Below are 15,079 nucleotides of genomic sequence, written 5' to 3' on the forward strand. Positions count from 1 at the left end.
GCCAAACAAGTTCTTGGCATGACATTGACACACATCTTTAATTCTTTTGATGTTCAATATGCTTGTATTACACCACCAGACTAAAATATGTAAATACTTTGTACTTACGCACCTAATCAGATTAAATGTATTACAAATTTGCTATATCATCATTGCTAATGGAATGTCATAATAAATAAGGTTTTGCAAAGTTAACTGTTTAACAGATTTTGGCATGCCTAATTGTTAAACAGGAGTAAACGAGATGCATGATGCAAGTTTTTTGCACTTTTGTAGAAATGCAGAAACAACAATTTTACAAAAGACATCCATGTCCATTGTTCATATATAACGTGCATATATGTACATATATACACTCTAAAAAATGCTGGGTTGTTTCAACCCTATTTTGGGTAAAATATGGACAAACCCAAACATTGGGTTAAACATTTAATTTAAAAATTTAACCCAACGGCTGGGCTTGTCCATATTTGACCCAAAATTGGGTTGAAACAACCCAGCATTTTTTAGAGTGTAGCATTGAACTATACATCCTCCAATCAGATCATCCATTAGGAAGTGTGATTACAATGTCATAAACTATATTTTTGGTTCAAGTGATGCTGAAATTTGTGATTTTCATTCGACCCTGAGTTAGGAAGAACAGCTGACCCTCAGCTGCTGAGCCCAGGATGGAGGTTTACTGGCATATCCGGCTCTCTCGGCCTCTTCCTGCTCCATAAACGGCTCCATTAAAGTCTTCTGCAACAGTGCCACCTAGAAATACATCCAAAATACTGTCACCTAAGAAAAAGACAAGCCATGATGGTCTGTCTGAAGATGTTACATTGCATGTATAATTGTCAAGTCTTCATTCCACAGTAATATATTAAAGCAAATACTCTATGATATATGATAAGCATGATCATGACAGCATATTAGTTTGACATCACATGTAATAATACCTCTGAAAAGTCATTTTTCTCTGCTTTTCTGATAGCAGATTCAGCCATCCAGTTCCTCAACACATACCGTGGGTTTACTCCTGAACAATAGAAAAATTACACATAACATTAAATACAACATAACACATTGTTAAAAAAACATACACTACCGTTTAAAAATGTACAGTCAGTAAGGCTTTAAAAAGAAATTAATAATATTATTCAGCAAGGATGCATTATAAGGGACAATACAGACATTTAAAATATTACAAAATATTTATATTTCAAATAAACGCTGTTCTTGTGAACTTTATATTAATCAAAACCTGTATCAGGGTTTCCACAAAAATATTAAGCAGCTCAACTGTTTTCAAATGTTTCTTGAGCAGCAAATCAGCATATTAGAAAGATTTCTGAAGGATCATGTGACACTGAAGACTGGAGAAATGACCACAGGAATAAATTACATTCAACTGAACAAATATATTAATTACACAAATACTGTATATTCAAATAGAATAATTTATTTTATATTGTAATAATATCTCATAGTATAAGAATATCTTGTAGTAATACAAAATTACGGTTTTTATGGTATTTTTTATTAAATAAATGCAGCCTTGGTGAGCATAAGAAACTTCTTTCAAAAACAAATCTCACTAATCCTGAACATTTCAACGGTAGTCTGTTACAATATATACACACATAATATATAACATTGCATCATATAACATATACAAAAACATACCTTTCATTCTGTGCTGCCGTGCTGCATCTGAGTCACTTATTCGCCTGTAGAAGACGATTAAAACACAGTGATGTTCATTTTTAATCCTCTAAAGAGTTCGAGTTTACATTACAGCAACATTACCTTGACAGACGCTGTAAATACAGCTGAACCCAGTCTCTGAAATGCTTGTGTGATGAGAGGTCTGAAAGAGCCCACAATGACTGTCAAGAGAGACACAGTCACAGTTAATGGACTCAAATCATGATTATGGATATTGCAGCCGCTGTGGGAGTGAATGGAGAGGAAACGTACCGGAGCAAAGGATCCCTTCTGAAGCTGGGACAGGGTCACTTCACTCAGCTGTCTGAAAGTCATAGTGAAGTCTGCTCCAGTGTCCTCCATTAGCTCAACACATCACACAACATTATATGGGTCATTCTCAGAAATGCTGCCATTTGTGTGATCTACTGATTTAACTTGATACTGAACTCAACTAGTTTTGACAGTTTGGCCATTAAATATATAATTCTAAAACAAAACCAATTAAAAAAAAGTTTATAATGAAAGTGTGTGTGTGTGTGTGTGTGTGTGTGTGTGTGTGTGTGTGTGTGTGTGTGTGTGTGTGTGTGTGTGTGTGTGTGTGTGTGTCTTTCTATAACGGTTTACTGATTCCTTACTTTTTTTTACAACAAAAAAATAATAATAATTCTGTCACAAATGACACCATTTCCTGAGAATGGCCAAGGAACTTTATCACATGCATTAATTATATTACAATTAGAGAAAAAAAACAATCCAGCTAATATTTACCTTTAGAAGAAATGCAATCACATATGAATCCTTTTCTTCATTTCCCAGAAAGCCCAACTTTGCTTTGAACAGCTCATGAAATCTATAACAGAAACAGTAAAATGAGATCAGGAACGCCTCAGATGAACACAGTGTATATTGTCTAATGTCTTGCTCACCTTTGATGGTAGATTTGTGGATACTCTCTCAATATTTGCTGAGATCTGAAGTAAATAAATTGACACGAATCACCCATTAACCGTTTTCATTACCGTTTTATTCCCATTAACAACAAGAAATATAAAACGATCTCTTACTGTGAAAGCTGATCTGATGTCAGCAGTGGTTTCAGAGCTTCTAGAAGTTTCTGTAGATTGAACAGGCCGACATTAGCCTGCGCTCCTATACTGTACCGGCCCTCGTCATCAGACGTGTAGGGGACTAAATCTATACAGAGGAAACAATGCAGTAGCAATAACACCCATTTAACAATACAATTATTATATGTTATTATTATGGCTGTCTGTTCTCGTATATTGTTTATGAGGACACAAATGTGTATAATGGCATTACAACTTACACAACTTCCTGTATCCTCATAAACCAAATGGCTTATAAAGATGGATAGGTTTAGGGGTAGGGTACAGTGTGTGTGTGTGTGTGTGTGTGTGTGTGTGTGTGTGTGTGTGTGTGTGTGTGTGTGTGTGTGTGTGTGTGTGTGTGTGTGTGTGTGTGTGTGTGTGTGTGTGTGTGTGTGTGTGTGTGTGCGCGCGCGTGTGTGTGTGTGTGTGTGTGTGTGTGTGTGTGTGTGTGTGTGTACAAAAAGCTTAAAAACTAAACATATAGGAAGATGATTGCTAATATAATGAAAATGTAAGTTAGACAAAGAAACATACTTGGGTCATATGATTCCATAAATCCAAATGGGCCATAATCAAAAGTGATAGAAAGCAGACTGAAGTTATCCGTGTTGCAGACTCCTGTGTGAAGATTTAGATCATGTTGTTGTGCATTTTGCATATGAAGCTCAATCTATAATGATAAATATATGTGATAATAACTAAAGTAAAGCAGAGTAAACTAACCATGAGCAAAACCAACCGACATCCAGTGGGCGATTAAATGTGCCGTTTCATTCACGACTCTAGAGAAAAACACCTTCACACAACATGAAAACCATTCAAATATAGTGAGACTGGTCAGACAATATAAAATAATCTTGTATTACTGTACAACTAAACAGCAGAGACACAGATACTCACCACATACTTTTCAGGGTCATTTGTTGCTATAGATTTAAAATGCTCTTTAATTACAAAGTCCAACAATGTCCTGAAAATTAAAATTAAAATGAAATTAAAAAGCAAATAAGAGTGAGAAAAAAATATTACCCTCCCAAGTTAAAGTTAATATACCGTAGGACATCTAACTCTCCAGTTCTGGTTAATATCTCCAGTGAACCGATACGAAACCAGGACTTGGCCAGACGCAGAACAACCGCTCCTGACGGATACAGAGAACAATCACATAAAGCTGAGGACGGATAAAGAACTTAGTTACTCTATTTTTCCAAATCTGATCGTATTTTACCTCTTTCTTTTATGACACTGCCGTTATAAAACGGATCCCTCCAAACAGGTTCCTCACTCACAACCAGACTGAGGCATAAAAAAGGCAAAAGTAGAAATAAAAATAATATTCAACACCAAACATTTGAATGTGATAAATACATATATTACTCTTCTTGTGCATGTCCATATGTACCTGAGGGCTCTGCTGGTAGGAACTCCCAGAAAGTGCATGGCTTCACTGCACAGGAACTCCCTCACAGAGGAGCGAATCACAGCCCGTCCATCACCAGACCTGCACACAAAACATCATGTACAGCAGAACGATTACACTACTGCCAGGCGGAGACACACACACTACGAGTCATAATGTAAGATCATTTACAACTAAATATATCTCAGAATTACTTAAAAAGCATATAAAAAAAATATTGAGCAGCAGGAACTGATATTCACCTTGAGTATGGTGTCTTTCCTGAGCCTTTCAACTGGAGTTCCCATCTTTCACCTTTTCTGGATAAAAAAGAGATTGTGTAACGCTCTAATACACTATCTAACGGTTAACACATGTCACAGTTCTAAACTGAGAGATGTCATTGTTCAGACACGTTTAAGCATTAAGTGAGAACTAGATTAAAAAATGACAGAATCGTCTATTTGCTGAAAAACCAAGAAGTATAGATCACACTTTCCATTCTTTAATCTTAAACAACATTATGGGAAAGTTGACATTACAACAGAAAAGTCACATATGACAATAACAACTGATGATTTCTGTTGAACGCTGATGGAACGGGATGATTTTTTCACCTGTTTGTGTATTCACCCAGAAAATGTGCTCTTCCATCCCCCAGCTGTCCGGCCCAATAACCAAACTATAATAATAATAACACATGTTTGACATGTTTGCTCTGTTGTCTTATGCCATCGCTGTCGGGTTTGAAATGACGGTCAGTTTTACCTGATGGCTGCCGTATCTGTGTGCCAGTGGAACAGAGCCAGGAAACAGTTTCCCACCACTGACACAACGGACAAACTCTTCATTCTGAATCACAGACTCATTCAGATCCAAAATATTCCTCAACACATCCTGAAATACACAAAAGAGCCTGAATATATGCAGAAACAACATTTTTTTAAAAAAGTACTGTGGTGGTACCATGGTGCAGTTTTGTTTTAAAGCAGTTTTCTCAGACTGTGATCCTCAGACCACTGGCGGTTCTGTAAAGGAGTCCAAGTGGCCCACGAGTTCATTAGCTGATTAAATGCTTTATGACTGAATAAATTAATAAAAGTAACTGACAAGACAAAAAAAAAACTGAATGAACTGAATTACTGTAATTAACTCAATACAATAAATGAACTGTTTGTGACATAATTAATTTATGATAAAGTGTTTCTATTGTAAGTGTTTGGTCCACTTGTATTTTTCTGTTTCTTAAATTACATAAATACACAGTTACTGCAACACTATCCCGGTTTTACTGCAGAGAAGCACAAGTTTTGATGAGTGGATGGGTTTATTGACCTGTGACACAGCAGCCAGTGTCAGGGGCTCTTTCAGAGGAGAGGGCTGAGACTCAGAAAACACACATCTCTTCACAGTACGAATACAATTACCATCAACCTCATCAAGAGGGAGAGCATCTGTAAAACACACAGGAAGTGATTAAAACATAGTCAACGTGTAAAATAGCATGTTGGCACTCGTATCTGTATCTTACCTAGTAGTTTATGTGATAATGCCAGTGGTATTTCTCCACAGTGTTTCACATTGCTATAAAAGTGACTCTTATCGAACTCACTTTCAATCTCACAGAATTCTTGTTCGTCCCTAAATGTAGCGATGGCGACGGCCGATAGAAATAAAAATAATGTGAAACCATGTTTTGTCATTACATCAAACTCACAGGCATATTTTTTTAGGCCTACTATTCGTCCTGTACTATCTTACATCACGTAACTAGAGGAAAACATCGGAACTGTCACACAAACAATCCTTCTAAATTCCACCAGAGGGCGCTCATCGGCTCAAACCCCGAATGCTCCACGCCATATTCGGGACTGTTTTGTCTTTTTGGGAATGCATGCGCGTTATAAACCATAACCGATTAAAACCGATAATTGTATGGGTTAGACGCTGTCGTAAAAATGGAAACTCTCGGAACTTTCTCACTATAATGATTAAATAAGCGTCTCTAGTCTAGCCAATGATCAGAACGACTGTGATTGGGCAACAGGTACCATGTGACCAGCCGACTTATACTTAAAAAAATACTGAATACTTAGAAAATTATAAATACTAGCCTACTGGAGAAGATTGAAATGAATTTAATGAAAATGTAATTTTTTAAAATATAAACATGTTTTAACATGGTTTAATTTTCTTCCCTTCCAATTTATGTGACAGAATGCATTTATTACAATAAATCTCAATATGTATATATATAGTATAAGAAATTACCTAAACATAACATTTGTGTAGCATAAAATAGTTACCCTAATTTATACAACGTACACTCCCAAAAAAGAAAGAAAGCGAACTCATAATTTTAAGTAAAGACTAAATGTAAACTTGATACTGCATCCACTTAATGTGTTATGCTTGATCTCTTTAGTTTCACCTTGTGTAGAAACTTAAATGGTTTAAGGCAACAGGTTTCTTTGCAATTTTCTAGTAAAGTCAACTAATTTGGGTTAAGAGTGGGATACAGATGCATGCTGTCCAGTAATCAGGAAGAAACCAAACACGGCACACAATGCTTAAAAAAAATAGAAATGGTTTTGGCTAATGACAATTTCAAAAGAAAATACTACCAATAAAGCATCAGTTGTACATAAAAAGTATAATGATTAAAATACACTTAATTTTACACAATTGGTTATTTTCGGTCTCTATCCTCTGAGTTCATCATGGAGTTACTGTATGGAGTGTTTGAGAATAGGTTTGTTAAATACATGGACAGACGATAGGTTAAGAATACTTCGAGATAATGAATTATGTTTTCCTTCAAGAAACCTATATAGAAAAGATTATAATGACTGGGATGTGGTGGGAGAACAAAAAGGAACAAACACCAGTGCCAGTATTTTATTTGTTGAAGAAATATAAAAAGGTCTTTAAATGTATTGCTAACAGAGTTTGGGGAACATGTAGGTCCTATTTGAAACTATACACAAAACATTTGTGTATAGAAGACTGGAGCCTGGAGGAACCTCATGGTCAATATTGTGAGTCTTTAAGTTTATTTAGTGGATGTGAAGAGGAGGAGGGATGTAGAGGTGGTTTAGAGTAGCCTATTGAATAAGAAGAAAGCAGTGCTAGATATAATATATTTAAGTGACATGTGGAAGAATAGGCTGATGAACGCTTACATGTTTTACTGACTGATAGACATGTGACCTGATCTGCACGCCTGTCTCGAACACCGCTTTCACTACACAGCGCACACCGCCCTCTACTGGCGGGACCAGGTATGAATATTTTGCGGTGGCTCCTACAAATGCATTAATCCGCGTAATAAATATGTTTGTTTTGAGTTTATCAGCACACAAAACTGACTGGAGTTATTAACTGTAAACCTTTACCTGACTGATGGTGATTAAACTCACGTCATCTGCCAATAAGGGCAACAACCATTAAACACTGCCAACATTATTGCGACTTCAGCAGTTTAATCACGTGCTCCTTTCGTCACAGATAATAACGAAAGTAAAAGAAGCTGACGATTCGCCATTTTAGTCAGACAGACGATTACTTCCGATACAAAATATTATTAGATGTGAAATAGAACGGTAGACAGGCATTTATGTGTCGCCTATTTGATGAAACAGATGGAGGAGTTTGTGAATCGGTTGGCTATGTAACGTTAGATACATTTTGACAACGTTACTGGTACAGTAGGTGGCGGTAATACTCCTATGGAGTGAACGGCCAGTAACAAGAAGAAGAAGAAGAAGAAGACAAAGTTACTGTTCGCGTACTCGAGACCTTTACAGCTGGTGACTTCCACATTAATATTTTCTCTGAAAGGAAATTAACGAGGTTTCTTTTGTGTGTCGTGTTGGCTATATGATGATTTTTCAAAAGATCTCTATCTATTTCCAACTCACGATCTGGTCAGATCAATTATAATGTTTAACAATGTTTAATAACATTAGTTTTGTGTTTGTTTGTCATTTATATCCAGAGTCAGTGGAGATCAGACTGTTTCAACTGTTCAGCTTTATCATGGATGACAGACAAACATCCAGAGAAGAAGATTGTTCTAAAGGATGCAGGTAGCCTACTAAATAAACACATTAAATAACCTTTTATATAGGCTAATACAAACAGATGTCTCCTTTAGAAAAAAACTGTGACATAAAGGAAATGAAAACACTAGCTGCGTTTACATGGCTCAATCCGAATGTAATCAATCCGATTAAAGAATCCGAACAAGGTGTTTACATGGACGACAAATAAAGTAATCGGGTTGATGTGCGCGTTTACGTCACAAGCTTTACATCTGATTTGATCATATTTTAGTGCCGATTTCAGAGCAGTCACGTCCGTAACCGAGAACTGTCACGTCCGTAACATCGTTTTTTCCTCATGCGAACACGAAAAATAAAATAAAATGAATATTTTATGTTCTGTGGAGCTCGTTTTATTTTTTCTCACGTTTATATTAATTTCTGCTTAAATACTGAGTGCATGGAGGAATATAGCCTAGGCTATTCCGCGCTCAAGCACAAATCTTGCCGCAAAGCACCGGCAAAAGCAGACTAATGATAATATGTCTGAAAAAATTATGAGGCATTTTTATTGTTTATTAATAAAATATATATTTCTAAATCAGTGTCGGTGTTCTGACGGAACATCATACCCATCAGAATGGGATACCTTCGGTTAATGCGCATGCGCAGCAGTAAAATTTGTGGAATTGCGCATGCGTTACATTTAAACCATAATTTCAGCATACCTAAGATTACAAGCGGTAAGTGTTTGTGTATTATATCGCATAATATATACACATTACCTAATTGAAGGGTATGCTGTTTTGATAGCCCCTGGTTTAATAAAAATACAGTTAATAAAGGGGTATGCTATGTTGATAGCCCCTTGTTTAATAAAAATACAGTTTCTACAGGGGTATCAAAACAGCGTACCCCTGTAGAAACTGTATTTTTATTAAACCAGGGACTTTAAAACAGCATACCCCTTTATAAACTGTATTTTTATTAAACCAGGGGCTATCAAAACAGCATACCCTTCACAAACACTGGTATGCTTTTTTGATAAAGTAGGCTAAATTGACAGAACCCGCTATAAAACTCAACTTCCGGTATGCTATTCTGACAAAGTATGCTACATCGACAGAACATCGGCTCCAAACATATCTATATACATCTCCGCTGTAAAGTGGATGCGCCTTTAGAGAGAAATCACCTTTCATATGGATTAGCCTACAGCCTAATCAGCCGGTATTTGCTTTCGATTCACATTTTTTAGTTTAAAAGTGGACATTTCGAGCTTTATATAGAAATATTCATCATATTTTTGAGGCTATACACTGTATTTCAGTTCATTATTGAGACGCGCTCCAGTTCACGCATGGAGATAATTATAGCGCGCCCTGTTTGTTTTATTTTATTTTACAAAAGCACGACGTTTTCTTGTTATTGTGAGTTTACCCAAATAAAAGTACTTGCGACTGATGCATTATTCCTTTCTGTATGACCAGAAAAGATTGAGTATTTAAAGTTGTTTCCACTGTTGATAGGAAAATGCAAGTGTTTAAAGAAAAAAATTATGCGTCTCTGTCCCCAGCACATTTCAAACCAAACTGACGCCCATGGGTGAGAGCACCAATACCATTGACAATGCGAGTCGCAATCGTACTGTATAAACTCGGTAGCTGTCATTGCACATGCGCATTCCTTTCAGATTTGGTTTTCAGTCCGATTAAGTGTTTACATGTTCTCTTGATCGGATTACAAAAGGAATAAACCACCCCTTTCAATCCGATCGAAATTTCAATCGGATCGAGCTCAATCGGATCAATTTAGGTGTTTACATGAAGGTTTTTCAATCCGATTGAGCCTTCAATCCGATTATAAGGGTCCATGTAAACGCAGCTAATGTCTAAACTGTCCTCTAGAGCTTTTCATTACAACGTTTTGTTTTTATGTTTCGTTGTTCTGTTATAGTTCAGTTCAGCAGGAGAGATCAGAGCCCAGCTGTGTGTCTTTGAGGAGTGACTGGTCTATGGATCATCCAATAAATTTTAAGATTGACAATACACAGACTGATCTCAGGTATATAAAAAAAAAAAAAATCATGTGATTGGCATTTTAATATTATGGTGTTTTTGCATTTATGATATTCATACTAGACACTGTTGTCTTCACTTGATGCAAGAGAGACATATTTACAAAGTGTTGCAATTTTTTGTTTATTTCTCTTTTTATATTTTGCTACTTTTATTCTCACCATTAAAATAGCTCTGATAACTGACATGATGTTAAATTATAAGCAATCAATCAATCAACAATATATTATTTTCATGTACAATATATAACAAACTTTCTCAAGCTAACACAAAGTTTGTCTTGACAAACTTTTTTTTATAGTTTTTGTTTTTAGTATTATTACAGTTGTGCCCTTGAGCAGTTTATTTATTAATAAGTGCATTTACTTATTAACTGTTGATAGAATTCAGGTGATGTAAAAAAAAAATATCAGCAATATCAGAGTGTCTGATTCTTGATTCTCTTCATGATGTTTAAGTTCAATCCCACCACAAAGATCAGCAGTTACAAACCCCGTCTGTAAGAAGAGTGACCAATCTATGAAACAACTACAGGACTTTAATGAAAGCAGGTGTGCTGGTGTCAGGTAAAGTGTGGAATCTTTTTGATTGAGATCAAAATTAAAACACATTAATAATTAACACATTTCATAAATATTATGATATGTTCTTGGTCACGATACAGAGAACAAATAAGACATTTTACTCTATATATGTATCTCTATATTAACTTATGTAATACATGTACCATGTAATTTTAATTTTGCAGCCATGAAGTCCTCAACACATTTAGATCAAAGCTGATGAAGAAGTTTAAGTGTCTGAATGAGGGAACAGCAAAGCAGGGAAACCCAACACTCCTGAATGAGATCTACACAGAGCTCTACATCACAGAGGGTGACAGTGGAGAGATCAGTAATGAGCATGAGGTGAGACAGATTGAGACACAATCCAGGAGATCAGCAACAGAGGACACATCCATCAAATGCAATGACATCTTTAAACCTTTACCTGGACAAAACAAACCCATCACAACTGTGCAGACAAAGGGAGTCGCTGGGATTGGAAAAACAGTCTCTGTGCAGAAGTTCATCCTAGACTGGGCTGAAGGCAAAGTGAATCAGGACGTCCAGCTCATATTTCCACTTCCTTTCAGAGAGATCAATTTGATGAAGGGCAAAACGTTCAGTCTTTTAGAACTTCTTCACGTCTTTTTCCCTGAAACAAAAGAAATGGAAATATGTAGTGACAAATATAAAATGTTGTTCATCTTTGATGGTCTGGATGAGTGTCGTCTTCCCTTACATTTTCAAAAGAATGAGACTCTACGAGATGTAAACAAAAAGAAATCAGTGGACGTACTACTGACGAACCTCATTGCGGGGAATCTGCTTCCCTCTGCTCTCATCTGGATCACCTCTAGACCAGCAGCAGCCGATCTCGTCCCCTCTAAGTGTGTCCATCGAGTGACAGAGGTACGAGGCTTCAATGAGCCACAGAAGGAGGAATACTTCAGGAAGAGAATCAGTGATCAGAGTCTGGCCGACAGGATCATCTCACACCTGAAGTCATCAAGGAGCCTCTACATCATGTGCCACATCCCAGTCTTCTGCTGGATCTCAGCCACTGTTCTGGAGAAGATGTTGAGTGAAGCAGAGAGCGGAGAGATTCCCAAGACTCTCACTCAAATGTACACACACTTCCTGATCCTTCAGTCCAACATCAAACATGAGAAGGACTATGAGAAGAACCTGACAGATGAGGACATGATCCTCAAACTGGGGAAAGTGGCTTTTCAGCAGCTTGTGAAAGGCAATGTGATCTTCTATGAGAAAGACCTGAGAGAATGTGGCATTGATGTGACAGAAGCATTAGTGTACTCAGGATTGTGCACTCAGATCTTCAGAGAGGAGTCAGGCTTGTATCAGGCGAAAGTCTTTTGCTTTGTTCATCTGAGTGTTCAGGAACATCTAGCAGCTTTATATGTGCACCTCTGCCTCATAAACAACAACAGGAATGTATTTGACACAGATTTGTTGTCTATATTTAAGGACTGGTTTAAACCCAATTTATCAGAATATGTTTCATTTTCTGAGCTCCATGAGAGAGCCGTGAATGAAGCTTTACAGAGTAAAAATGGGCATCTGGACCTTTTCCTGCGCTTCCTTCTGGGTTTGTCAGTGGAGTCTCACCAGATTCTCCTTCAGGGACTAATGACACTGAGAAGAAGAAGGTCTGACAGCAATGAGAAAACAGTTGAGTACATCAAGAAGAAGATCAGGACCATTGACTCTCCAGAGAAATCCATCAATCTGTTCTACTGTCTGAATGAACTGGGTGACCAGTCACTAGTGGAGGAAATACAACAGTATCTAAAATCGGGAACAATAAGTGAAGCCAGACTCTCTTCATCTCAGTGGTCAGCTGTAGTTTTTGTGTTGTTGACATCAGAGAAGAATCTGGATACGTTTGATATTAATACATTTGTTGGAGAAAACAGTAAAGCTGAAAAACTGAAGGTTCTCCAGAAGCTGCTGCCTGTGATTAAAGTTCAGTAAGTATCAGTGAAAACAATCACTTTACTGTAAAAACAAAAGAAAATCAAAAGCTTATGAATCTAAAAAACATACATTGTTTGAGTACTAGGTGTAATATGGGAGCATACTTGTTTTTTTATTGTTTTTCTGATTTTTTTATTATTATTTGTATTTAGCTATTTTATTGATGGGAATAATGACGGGGATATGTGATTGGGAAACAATACAAGAGAAATACAAGAAAATCAAAAGCTCATAAATCTAAAAAAAACATACAAACATTTATTGTATCAGTAATAGGAGCAATATGGCAGCATACTTGTTTTTATAGTTTTTCAGATTTGTTTGATTATAGGAATAATGACGGAGAGATGTGATTGGAAAACAATACAAGCTGACTCAAACTTGTGTCAAAGCACCTGACAGCCAATGTCTTCAACATGAGGATTCATTTAAAACAAACAAGTTTAATGTTACAAATGAATTAGTACTTAAACCATTGATATGAATTTGATCCACGTTAAAAGTTAATTCTTTATTGTTGCAAATTTGACAATGAAACTTGACTACTTAGATAAGGTTTTCATTAACATTTTAAGTATTACATTTTAAACAGACAAACAAATCCCAACTCTTATTATAGAGGTAAACAACATCAACTGGATAGAGCCAAAGACTGGACTAAAAAGGCAAATGTCAAAACCTATAAATGTGACATCATAATATATATAATAAAACATGTATAATATGACATAATAAAGCACAAAATATTATTTAAAAAAAAAACGACAATCATGGTTGAGATATCAGTTGATGGTTGTAAAATTCATGTCATGGGAATAAACTTTCTTAAGTATACGCTAGACAAAGAGTGATTTATCACTGATCCAGTTATAAAGTAGTTTTCCTGGCAACAACGGACATAAAATAAAATATTCGTAAAGCATGTTTATTGGTTATTTTCCTGCAAGAGAGGCCAAGAATTCGAGCCCAAGAATGCGGTCTTACATTTAGAGAAAAGTGTGGGAGTTAGTTTGTTTAATCATGTTGTATATGTCGTGTCTGATCAGAATCTTGTTCTTTTGCACACTTAGAGTTTGTTATCCTGAGTCCATACCATGTCCCATTTGTCTTTTATTCACACTTAACTCTCTCTCCTATTGTAATCTGTGACACCATGACCTCAAGGTTCCTGAGTCATTTTGAGACAATGCCATCCATTGGTAACAAAGTGCAGTGTTTTCTTTACTCCATCTACAAATTGTCTATTTTTTTTCTCTATTTTCTATTGCTTTTTGTTGTCAGTTCATAGTGTTTACCAAGTATGATTTTCATCTCTCTACAGTTTGAGTGATTGTGGTGTCACAGAAAAAGACTGTGCTGCTCTGACTTCAGTTCTGAGATCAAACCCCTCACAACTGAGACAGATTAATATGGTTGGTAAAAAACTGCGAGATCCAGGTGTGAAGCTTCTCTCTGTTGTACTGGAGGATCCTGACTGTAAACTGGAGGAACTCTGGTAAGATCATCTACAGTATATCATAGTCAGACATGTTATTGCACTGGAGTGCCGCTGGCCTACGGAGTTTGGCTCAAACCCTGATAAAACTCATCTTCCTGTAACTCTGAAGACATAGATTAAGTTGTTCAGGCGTCTTTAATTAGGGTTGGAGCTAAACTCTGCAGGACAGCGGCACTTCAAAACCGGATTTGAGGAACCCTGGACTAAATGCTTTGATGTACATTTTAGGACTACATTGCAGAAAATCAATTTCTTTCTCAGTATTTTTGTCTTCTTTTCTTTTTTGTATTCTTAATTGAAGATACATTTACTTGATAAAGCAATATGACTTAAAATGCTGAAAAATTGCTTATGTTTTTAGAAATTTTAGATATTAGATATTTAGACTACGTCTGGATCGGATTCAGAACGATGATCAAAACACAGATGGAGTAGATCAAGTCCAACAACACCCCCAAAGATTCACAGTCCTATACCTCGTCCTGTGTCCACATTTCATTAAGTAACATTAGGCAGTTTTGATTTTACATATGCATCTGCTTACATACGTGACCCGTTCTGACAAAATGAGTCGCAATGAGAAAATTTTCATGACTGAGCTACACCTGTTTGAATTTAATAGTCAAAGTCAATTTTGAGAAAAATCTAGTTAAAGTTTTCTGAAGGTTCCAAAACAAAATCATCTACCAATCATACCTTAAAATCTCTGGTAATAAT

At 36.3% G+C, this 15,079-nt stretch overlaps 3 protein-coding genes across 5 annotated transcripts in view; 2 read left to right on the top strand and 1 right to left on the bottom strand.

The window, feature by feature from the left end:
* Window positions 1-15,079, top strand: part of LOC306992653 (NACHT, LRR and PYD domains-containing protein 3-like) — a gene marked incomplete at its 5' end in the record, with an annotated part of 82,170 nt that overhangs the window by 32,279 nt on the left and 34,812 nt on the right.
* On the bottom strand, window positions 16-5,967 carry LOC306992618 (protein adenylyltransferase SelO-like). Of its 2 annotated transcripts, XM_079601740.1 has the most exons (20): window positions 5,735-5,967; window positions 5,539-5,657; window positions 4,972-5,100; window positions 4,821-4,885; window positions 4,467-4,523; window positions 4,207-4,305; window positions 4,033-4,100; window positions 3,858-3,945; window positions 3,705-3,774; window positions 3,528-3,600; window positions 3,339-3,422; window positions 2,760-2,889; window positions 2,622-2,666; window positions 2,464-2,545; window positions 1,966-2,058; window positions 1,795-1,874; window positions 1,672-1,715; window positions 945-1,024; window positions 604-756; window positions 16-367 (listed from the first exon to the last, which is right to left on the bottom strand). In XM_079601740.1, exons 1-19 carry the CDS (start codon window positions 5,904-5,906, stop codon window positions 634-636), a joined length of 1,701 nt encoding a protein of 566 aa, XP_079457866.1. In that variant the 5' UTR covers window positions 5,907-5,967; the 3' UTR covers window positions 16-367; window positions 604-633. The 2 variants fall into 2 exon arrangements, with proteins under 2 accessions (XP_079457866.1, XP_079457865.1); XM_079601739.1 differs by having other exon boundaries at window positions 16-756.
* Window positions 7,707-15,079, top strand: part of LOC306992600 (NACHT, LRR and PYD domains-containing protein 3-like) — a 41,336-nt gene continuing 33,963 nt past the window's right edge. Inside the window, exons 1-6 of one of the 2 annotated variants that reach the window (XM_079601706.1) lie at window positions 7,707-8,012; window positions 8,201-8,291; window positions 10,203-10,310; window positions 10,783-10,890; window positions 11,073-12,857; window positions 14,186-14,359. In XM_079601706.1, the coding sequence (XP_079457832.1) occupies window positions 8,242-8,291; window positions 10,203-10,310; window positions 10,783-10,890; window positions 11,073-12,857; window positions 14,186-14,359 (2,225 nt within the window). In that variant the 5' untranslated portion in view covers window positions 7,707-8,012; window positions 8,201-8,241. The remainder of the gene's footprint in view (window positions 8,013-8,200; window positions 8,292-10,202; window positions 10,311-10,782; window positions 10,891-11,072; window positions 12,858-14,185; window positions 14,360-15,079) is intronic. The other variant, XM_079601705.1, reaches the window with a different exon arrangement.

The sequence above is a fragment of the Phoxinus phoxinus genome, assembly GCF_949152265.1.
Source record: "Phoxinus phoxinus genome assembly, chromosome: 24".
Taxonomy (NCBI): domain Eukaryota; kingdom Metazoa; phylum Chordata; class Actinopteri; order Cypriniformes; family Leuciscidae; genus Phoxinus; species Phoxinus phoxinus.

Coding starts and splice junctions, on each gene's coding strand:
- LOC306992618 (XM_079601740.1), bottom strand. CDS start 5,906: ATGACAAAACATGGTTTCACATTATTTTTATTTCTATCGGCCGTCGCC. Junction 4,886..4,971: donor ACAGATACGGCAGCCATCAG/GTAAAACTGACC, acceptor TTATTATTATAG/TTTGGTTATTGGGCCGGACA. Junction 4,306..4,466: donor GGAAAGACACCATACTCAAG/GTGAATATCAGT, acceptor TTTTGTGTGCAG/GTCTGGTGATGGACGGGCTG.